The sequence below is a fragment of the Octopus sinensis genome, linkage group LG24 (genome assembly GCF_006345805.1).
Source record: "Octopus sinensis linkage group LG24, ASM634580v1, whole genome shotgun sequence".
Classification (NCBI taxonomy): Eukaryota; Metazoa; Mollusca; class Cephalopoda; order Octopoda; family Octopodidae; genus Octopus; species Octopus sinensis.
This window is the reverse complement of record NC_043020.1, coordinates 12,013,369-12,023,919: the sequence shown is the minus strand read 5'-3', so window position 1 is coordinate 12,023,919 and position 10,551 is coordinate 12,013,369. Positions and strand designations below refer to the sequence as shown.

The window sequence follows — 10,551 nt, the reverse complement described above, 5'->3', positions numbered from 1 at the left end:
TACAGTCTAACATATCCATGGCATGTCGAAGAATTTCTGATATAAGCTTTCGAAAATTGATTTGCTCTTTCAGAACAAATTTGGCAAGTTTTAGCAATAACTTGTGGCGTTTAAATTCCACTTGTGATATTTCTAACAACCGTTCGTTGATTATACTGATTCCGCAAAACGACAAAAAGTTCTGAAATATAATTTCATCATTCGAATCGAAATAACGATCATGTTTCTTATTCAATGCTTGAGCTACACCTATTACGACGCCATCTCTATCCTTATTGGTACAGATAGAATACTTTTCGTACAGAACCCCGTTGATTTATCAATCTCATGTAAAAAACGTTCGTCTTCGTAGGCATCTTTAATGTTCAATAGACAACTGTATTCAGCTACATATCCGACAATTCCTTTCCCGAAAGGAATGCGAATGGCATTTTCTTCGTTGTGAATTGTATCCTCCATAACCGAGGTGGCTGTAACGTCAAAGAGCTTGGAAACTAAGTGTAGCTTTTTAGCAGTTCCATGTAACAGAAATAGGCTCGCTCTCTCACAATCGAGGACGATACAAGCATTTTGAAGAATTTTATGACACTGTTTGTCGACATTGACTTCGAAAACAGTGTCTTTTACAAACTCTCTGTATATTTCATTCTCTGTCACTACTGAAGTATACCCTCTTGATTTTGATTTCACCTCCTGTAATACTGTATCACTTGTAGTTGCACTATAACCGGTCTCTCCCGGTACTTTCAACGTGCATTTAAGGCTTTGCCTTTTGACGTCCACTGTAAAATGCCGAGATTGCCATTTGCGAACGAAATCTGGATTATTCTGTAAGAAATTTTCAACCTCATCTTGCTGTAAATCATCCATCATTTACTGGTGTAGTATCGAAATCGAAACCAATTATATTTTTGTTGATGCTGATAATGATGAGGATATTGACCATATTTTTTTTACCACAATCATTTGTATGGCAATGATGTTCATATATTTGTATGTAGCCGTTTAATCTACATAAAACTGCATTCTTTAAAATGCTCTATCAAAAGAACGGCAATTTTTCTAAACATGACGTCAATCTCTAATGTATGACATCACACTATTAGTTTAAATCATTTAGGTTAATTAAAAGGAAACTGCATCTACATTAAAAATAATCATTAAGTATTAAATTATAGTGGCATTAAATACCTTATTAGAAGTACTTAAGCCGTGAAAAAAGAAATCTCTAAATCTCTCTTTAGAAATGGTTTTGGTCCACTTCTTGCAGTGACATTGTACTGAAGAGATGTGGCAAATCAAGTGAAAAGCGAACTCAGGAACCGTTGCCTTCAACCAGTAAGGAAGAAGGAGCATGACAGAAGAATGAAAACGAAAGAAGCAGCGAATTTGAGACAGAGAAAATTGTGTTGGACGAAGAGAATGGTGAAAGATATCAGAGAAAGGTACCTAAAGAGAGAAATTTACGAAACCTCGTAGAATAGGAAAAAAGTGTTGAAATCGAAAAGAGAGTAACAAAGATGAAAAATGTTATCAGAGTGAAATTGGTAAACTGAGGAGGTAAGAAGGGCGTGCTACTGGAGAGAGAAAGAGGGGAGAGATTAGTAGAACTGTTAGGGGAAAAAAAAAGAGTTGTAATATCACCACTTCAGTTTAGATACGACGAGTTGCCGCCTGTTGTCATTTTCGACGATCTTATGCAATATTTGTTGTAATTGTATGTTTAAGAAACAAAAAGATACATGACTGTAAAGTGAACTGTAATTAAAAAGAACAATAAAATGAAACTGCTTGCTTTGGGGGGCGAATAAGCCATTTCATCCTCATTTTTTTTTATCATAGTCATAGTCCATTCGATATGTGTTTTATATGTACCCCAATGTCTTGTTTCGTCTGTCCTTGTTGTGTCCCCTGTGTTCAAAGGTTATGTGCCTTCCCCATCTCTCTTTTCCCCTTTCTTCTCCTCCCCTTCAACTAACCACGTGGAAGTGTTACGGGTGGGCTAATAAACGGAGCGACAAGCAGATTTATTTTAAGATGGGCGGAATTCTTCTTCAAGCAAGCTATATAACTCCTCATAACTTTTTTTACTTTTGGAATCTTCAGAAAATTTTTCTGAATTTGTGTTCTACGCACGGGAATTCATACGGTTATGATCCCCTAACAAAATTGTGTGTGTGTGTGTGTGTGTGTGACTTAAGGGCTATTTAGCTGTTATTTTTAGTACATCTCACGACCACTTCTTATTATCCTCGTTTGTTCGCCACTCTGACGTATTGATGCTTTTCAAAATCTTCTTTCCCATAAACATAATGGTTTATTGATGGAATTTAACCCCAAAATTCGGACTGTCCATATTTTAAACTGTGATGTAAAACGAAATATTTCGAAATTATAAAAAAAAAAAATCGAAAAATTAATTTTAAAAATGTATGTATGAATTCCCGTGTGTAGAACACAAATATGCAATAAATATTCTGAACATTCCAAAAAATAAAAAAGTTATGAAGGGTTATATGACGTGTTTAAGTCAGAATTCCACCAAATATTGTCAAAGCTTCTCCATTCCATTGGCATGAAGATACAAACAGAAAATACTCCTTTACTCTTTTACTGTTTCAGTCATTTGACTGCGGCCATGCCGGAGCACCGGCTCTTAGTCGAACAAATCTACCCCAGGAATTATTCTTTGGAAGCCTAGTACTTATTCTATCGGTCTCTTTTGCCGAACCGCTAAGTTACGGGGACGTAAACACACCAGCATCGTTTGTCAAGCGATGTTGGGGGAACAAACACAGGCACACAAACATACACACACACACACACACACACACACACACACACACACACACATATACATACATATGACGGGCTTCTTTCAGTTTCCGTCTACCAAATCTACTCCCAAGTATTTGGTCGGCCTGAGGCTATAGTAGAAGACACTTGCCCAAAGTGCCACACAGTGGGACTGAACCCGGAACCATGTGGTTGGTTAGCAAGCTACTTACCACACAGCCACTCCTACATTTACGCCTACTATTAACATATATTAAAACTATTAAAGGAGCACTGTATTTTCCAACGTATAAGGCACAGTTTTGCATTAGGCATACCCCTATTTTACAAGCATAGTTTATAGCAAAAACAAATGTAGTACCTTTCATCGTATATATTTTAAAGTGGTTTTGTAAGGAAAATATATGATTCTGTACATATAAATCATATAAATACAATATCGAATTAGATACATTTTAGAATGAAATTTAGAATAATTGTGATGCATTTTAGAATAAAATAAATTCGTTTTTTACGCCGGCAAATACGGCTGTTAGTTCAGCATTACCTCGGACTAGCCGTGTTACGAAGCTGTTCTTTCGATATATTACACATAGCTGACCCTGTGCCGTCAAAAATGACGGCTAATGTAGCATTTTATATATAAATTAAGGTAGAAAATAGGGTACCTAATAGTCACAGAAAAAAACAAACACCGCATACTTCCCTTTATACATGCACACACATACACACATATACTCAGAGTTGATTTTTTTCACCCCTTCTCTCGATATTCATCATTCACCCTTTCCTTTCTCCATTGCTATTACTTTCTCTCGCTACTTCTCCTTCACTGAATTACTATTTTCTCTGCCCCCCCCTCACTTATACTACTCTTTCTCCTACTTCGTCCTACTCCTACTCTGTGACGTACGACGAATATATATATATATATATCGCCATCATAGATCATTAGCCACTACACACATTTTTTCTCTCCTTTTTTTCTCCCCTTGTTTCTCTCCTTTTTTCTGTGTCCCTTTCTGTAGAAGAACGTAGGCTCGAAACGTCAAAGACATTACCAATCTTCTCGAGCGTTAAATATGACCACCTCAGTCATTAGACTGTGGTCATGCTATGCTGAGACACCGCCTTGATGGAACAACCTCTTTCTTAATTGTGGAAAGGAGACTTCGGCTGTTCATTTTTCACCCGCTTCATCCAGCTACAAAGCCGACTAACTTTCTTCAAGACCATAAATCTTAAATACACTCTTCCCACATATAGACAATATCACGTGATCACATGACCGACCAGACCATCAGATGTTGTTACACATCACTGGTCACAATGCGTTCGCATTGTTTTTAGCCTTCGAATGACGCCACCTCGCTGGCTAAGCAAGCAGGCCAACAGAAGAAAGAGTGGGAGAAAGTGCGGTGAAAGAGTACAGCAGGGATCACCACCCCCTGCCGGAGCCTCGTGGAGCTTTTAGGTGTTTTCGCTCAATAAACACTCACAACGCCCGGTCTTGGAATCGAAACCGCGATCCTACGACTGCGAGTCAACTGCCCTAGCCACTGGGCCATTGCACCTCCACTATATAGACAATATAGACGAGTTAAATACACTCTTCCCACATATGTCGTACAAAACCACTTGAATTTGTTCTATTTTGATTTGGCAAACTCATTCTGTGACCTGTATTGATCGTGGAGTCACAAAATATACACATGCCGCGGATTTAAATTTCTTCCAAGTGTTCTTAATTGCAAAATTTGTATATTCATCTGAAGAAAGCGTTTTTTTATAATGATATAATGTACACATTAAACAAATTCAAAAAAAATTCGTTAGAAACAGCTGTAATAAATTGACACCTATCCATCATTTGTTATATAAATATATGTTGGACTCATATTAAACTCTGTTGGACTTTTGGATTTTACTCAAAGGATATTGAAATAATACACATATATACCATTATGCCTATAAAACGGATTTTTTAACTCAATAACCATACATATCTTACATCTATTTTCTTTCCTCCACCTCACTCTCTATTTATATTACATCGAAACTAACTATGACTTAACTTTTCCTCTCACACTGTCTCCGATGAAGGGATATTATTATTAATAAATATCCTAGAAACAGCTGTAAGACCTATCTATAAATGCTCTAATATCGATACAGCCTTGGTTTTTTTTATCTCATTACGCAAAAATTTATATATATATATATAATATATATATAATATATATATAATATATATATATATATATATATATATATATATATATAATATATATATAATATATATATATATATATATATATATATATATACCAGAGTAAGCACATAAATGCGAAACAAGGTGGAGAAATAGTATTCGAATACCAGAAGTAGAGTAATATGCTTTTTCAAAAGGCAGCAAAAATATCACAAAAAACTGTTACTCAGAGTTTCACCTCCTCGTTCGTCGGACAGTTTTGTTTAGAATGGAACGAATATAAGGTTATAAGCAAACATATACAATTAGTTTAATACACACATTTGCAAATTGTTTTGTTTCATTGGTCCTTTTAACTAACGGTATATAGGGAGAGAGTCTTCGTATGTGAGTGAATCTTACGTTGTGTGTATATGTGTGTGTATGTGTGTGTGTGTGTGTGTGTGTGGTGTGTTTCTGTCTATTGACATAAAATACATCGTTACCACCTCCAAACAGCGTCTCGCTTAACTTGACGTTGGAGCCCCACCACTGGGTGGAGATTTGGGCTCTACAGTTCGTGCCGTCCAATCGCATGTTGGCACATGCCAACCATCGATTAAATCGACCCTAGTATTTGACTGGTACCTTTTCATTTAACTGCTTGGGATTTATCTTTCATTCTCCCAAGATGAAAGGTAAATCGCAATTTGTTTCGGCCAACCTGAAACCATTCAGTTACGCCACTGCCCCAGCAGTTATATCTTCAACATTCAGTGTTCTCTGTCAAATGTAATGCTTATTTGCTTTGATTACTTTGAATTAATCATGCAACTTTTTATAATAACATAATGTACTCATTAATCATTTGACAACTGTTAGAAACAGCTGTAGCGAAATGACACCTATCCATCGTTTGTTATACATATTGCTCGAAATGAGGAGCAGATGGACAGCCAACAACTGATGACGGGTCGTTCTTTATGTTACTTGTCTTGTTTTCCATTTGCTTCTCTCGTTGTTTGCGTACCCGAGTTTGTCTTCGTATTTCACGTTGTTTACAATTTGTGATGTCCATTACCCATATATCCATATCTATATATATATATATATATATATATAATATATATATATATATATATATATAGATGAGAAAGTTGGTATGTATATATACATGTATATATTTTTATTATATTATTATATGATTGAACGCCACGCATTCATTTCCAAGTAAGTTTAATCTTATATATATATATATATATATATATATATATATATTGATGTATGTATGTATGTATGTATGTATGTATGTATGTATGTATGTATGTATGCATGTATACAGGGTGAGAGTGAATGTTAGATTGTGTGTGTGGTCGGTGTTTCTGTCTGTCGGCAGTAAAATACATTGTTACCAGCTCGTAGCTTCGAGATTTCGAGAGGGTGATTATATTTTTTGAATGACATTGTCGGGTAGGTGTGAGAGGCCAGATCTGGCCGGTTTAGATTTAAACATGAAACAAGCAGAATATTTGAGTTTGATTTGCTGGTTTAAATGCCAAAGTTTGAAACCAGAAACTTAAATATTTGCTAATCAATTTATTTAATTTAATTACTCTCTCAACGGCATATTTTAATATCTGTTGTGAGGGCGATGAGGTGGCACAATCGTTAGTATCGGAATACATGCTTCACCATATTTGTCCCTCGTCTATACCTTCTGAAGTCAAATCCCGCCGAGGTTAACTTTACGTTTCATTTCTTCGGAGTACGAGTCAAGGAATGGATTCAATGATTTCGACTAATCCCGCATCCTCTCCTCAAAAATGTCGGCTTTGTGCATAAAGAGAAAACATTTTAATGCCTTTGTTATTTCATTTATTTTCGTTACTAGAACACCAGTTGTTCCTCCGGCCCATATAATGGTAGTCTAACAAATCACACAAATAGCCAATCTTTTACGCCTTTGAGAATTCTTTGGAACAGCTTTCACACATTTTCGTTTTCGAAACTCCATATTCTGTGTCGTATCTTTTTTCATTATTGAACTCGATCTTTTAACCACACTGTCCTTTCGATCTCTCGGTATAGAAAGTGACTTTCGAGCCACAGGTATTCTACTTTTTGTACTATCACTACCCTCGTATGCATCCGTCCAAGACAGTCTGTTCTTTTTTGGCGTAGTTATCTGTACCTCTTTACTCTTCTTACGAACATTTTCGTTCTCCTTAATGGGAGATTTCACCGATATTTCGGATTTCAAAGAAGACTTCTTCGGAATGTTTTCAAACAAAACTTCATCTCTTTGAGAAATTTCCCCAATCGAAAACCGTATGGTAGACGAACTTCTGTTGAATATATAATCACTGGAACGTGTTTGTGTGCTTTCCCGTCGTATTGGGTTCGGTGGTAAAATAACACGCGATGATCTTTTTATAGACAAAGGTTTTTCTAAACAGAGTGCATTTCTAAATGATTTTCCTTTTTCCTGCTCTAATTCCCGGCGTCTTTCGTAAAGAAGCTCATCGAAACAACTTGATCGTCTAGCTGTATAAGGCGACCTGTATAATGACGACTTGGAACGTGATGAAACTATAGTTTCTGATCCCGAGTAGTTCCCAGATTTTGTTAAAGTGGACGGTTGTCGTCTGAACACGTGTGGTTGTGGTTCATCGGGTGAGGCTTCACCAGTACGTGTAGCAGGTACATAAGTCTGAACAGATACTTCGCTTACAGTTGGGGATCGTTCATCGGTTTGACAATTCTTTGTTACTCTAGTAATCATCTCAGTTTCCGGTGAAACAGGTATTGTTAGATCATCCACAGTGACTAATTCTTCAATAGGATAAGAAAGTATGGTTTGGATGGTTTGTTGCTCTAGCACCACATTTAAATATGTCAGAACTGTCTGTGTGGCTACATTTACTTGTAACATCGGAGTAGTCGTACTCGATATCGGTACTCCTGAGTAAAACGTCTTTAAAGCTAATTCATACTCTTTCTTAATATCAAATATTTCATCACCATTTGCAATACCAGCCCAGTGAGCTCTGTTGTCGAGCATCCCATGATATAAAGGCTCCAATTCTTCATGCAGTTCTGACAAAGTTTTATAAAGCAGTGTACTCACAAAATCAATAAAACCAACTTGCATTTGTGGTATTTCGCGTATACAATTGCGATCCATTAACGGCAACAGAGGAATATCATAATCTCTTTCCATGTCTCCTTGTGTAAAGAATTCCTCAGCCATTAACATGACTGAGAATTTTTGAAAATCCCATGGCTTGGTAATAGCTGTAAGATCAGCTGCAGTCATTATCATACTAGTTAATAATTCAACGCTTTCTCGAGACTCAAAAGTTTTGTTACCGTCTTCGATGTGTTTTCTAAAAGTGTTTCTTTTCAAAAAATAATCTACAAGGTCTGTAGCGAGGATTGCTTTCTCGATAAATTTGAGAGCCTTCTTATATTTTTCAGCTGAAACGTTTTTTAAAATATTTGTATCTTCATTTTGCAATATCATGATACTTCGATTTATATGATGGTTTTCCAACACAGACGTATTGTAGAGAGTAGCAAGAGGCGATGCTGTATTCACTTGGAATGCATTATTGGTTCCTCTGTGATCAATGTCATGAAACAAGCAAGCTATTAGCAGACATATTAGTTCAAATTCTTTGAAATATACTTGTAATCTACCGGTGGTCAACATACAAAACATTGCTTGAGTAACATTGACAGCATGCTGCCAATTATGGTAGGTAAGAGGACGATAGTTTTTTTTCACAGTTAGTATCCATCTATACAAAGTAAACTTGGATATTTTCAATGAATTTAGAGCGTTCATTTCTATAAAGATAAGAGCAGTCAATATAACCTGTTCGTCTTCTGAGTATAAATAACTAATAAAATTGTAAGAGTAAAGTTTATAGTGACTTGTTGTGCGAATGTCTTGATGTTGCATGTCATAAGCTTCTTCTTCTTCGCAAGTCGTGTGAAACTGAAGCAATTCGTATGCGAAATCTTGGCTGGATGTTATTTTATTGCAACTTTTGTACAAATGGTCGTTATAAATCGCCAGTCCGCAGAAAATGGCAAATGTCTCCAACATATTAATGTCATTTTCACTAAAGGTATTAATCGTCTTCCTGAGAAACATCATATAACCAATTACACTATCGCGATCACCGTGTATTGTCACGCAAATTATCCAATTTAGTATATCGCCATCCACTGTGATTTTTGTTTTCCATTTGGTTCTATCATGTAAATTAGTCACGCTAACTACATTCACCATGCTAGCACTATTCATATTTCGTTCAATAAATGATATGAACATCGGGTCTATAGGTGCATTTTTTACTTTAGTGTCTCCCTTCAAAAGTTGTAAAACGTTCGCTGACTCGGTCAGTTGACGTGCATCGTCTATATCATCACTTAAATAGATGCTAATATTATCACAGTCCAGCATTTTGATGGCGTATTGAAGAATTTCAGATACAAGTCTCTGGAAATCCTCCCCAGTTTTCAAAAAACACCGACCGAGTTTCAATAACATTTGATGCCGTATTTTTTCTCCTTGGGCAGCCTTAAAGAACTGATCATTGTTGAGATTCAGAGCACAAATTTTCGAAAAACATTCGAATAAGTTTTCATCACTAGAATCGAAATTATCTCCATCCAATTTATTCAATGCTTTAGCTACTCCTATCACACGATCGTTTTTATCGAAAATTGGTAGCGAAAGAATCGATTTAATTTGACAGTTAGTCTCTCTCATATTTTCTGTAAGGCGTGAATCACGCCACGCTTCTTTTATATTTACTAAACATTCGTTTTCCGCTACGAAACCAACAATTCCTTTGCCAAATGGTAGATGAACCGTGTCTTCTTCTGTATTATCTATTTCGCCAAGTTGAGATCTAGTTGAAATATTACTGGTTTCCGAAATAAGAAATCGATTTTTACCAACTCCTTGGACCAAAAGAAGGCTCGTTGCATGACAACGAAGCAAAATGCAGGCGTTTTGAAGAATTCTTTTAGTAACTCTCGTTGAATTAATGTCTGACTGAACCACTTTGAGTGTATCTCTGAACAAATTCATCTTACTAACAGGTAACTCTGGTTCCTCAACCGAATTCTCAAGATATTGAGTTGGATCTTGTTTGGGAGACAGTTTACCCCAAAATTTTAGGGCAGCTTTTGATAAAATCTTATGTTTCGAAAAATCGGGTGCTATTTCTTCCATGCCGTGTTCTGAAAGCCATTTATCAACGAATTCTGGGTTGTCATGAAGGAAATCTCTTATGTCTTCTTCTGTCAGACCTGTAGACATTATTTCTTTAGTCTATTATTGAAGCAGCTGACTATATTCTATCGACACGAAGAAACGAAGTCTCTTTTACTTGCGTATTCCTTTCTATCTATCTATCTATCTATCTATCTATCTATCTATCTATCTATCTATCTATCTATCTATCTATCTATCTATCTATCTATCTATCTATGTTCATACACTCACAGACACACACACACACACACACACACACACACGCACACACACA

At 36.2% G+C, this 10,551-nt stretch overlaps 1 protein-coding gene across 1 annotated transcript; it reads right to left on the bottom strand.

Moving 5' to 3' along the window:
- Positions 1–252: 252 nt before the first annotated feature.
- LOC115224082 (dual 3',5'-cyclic-AMP and -GMP phosphodiesterase 11A-like) lies at positions 253–944 on the bottom strand. Its single transcript, XM_029794883.2, has one exon. It carries the CDS (start codon positions 871–873, stop codon positions 253–255), a length of 621 nt encoding a protein of 206 aa, XP_029650743.2. The 5' UTR covers positions 874–944.
- Between the last annotated feature and the right edge of the window lie 9,607 nt (positions 945–10,551).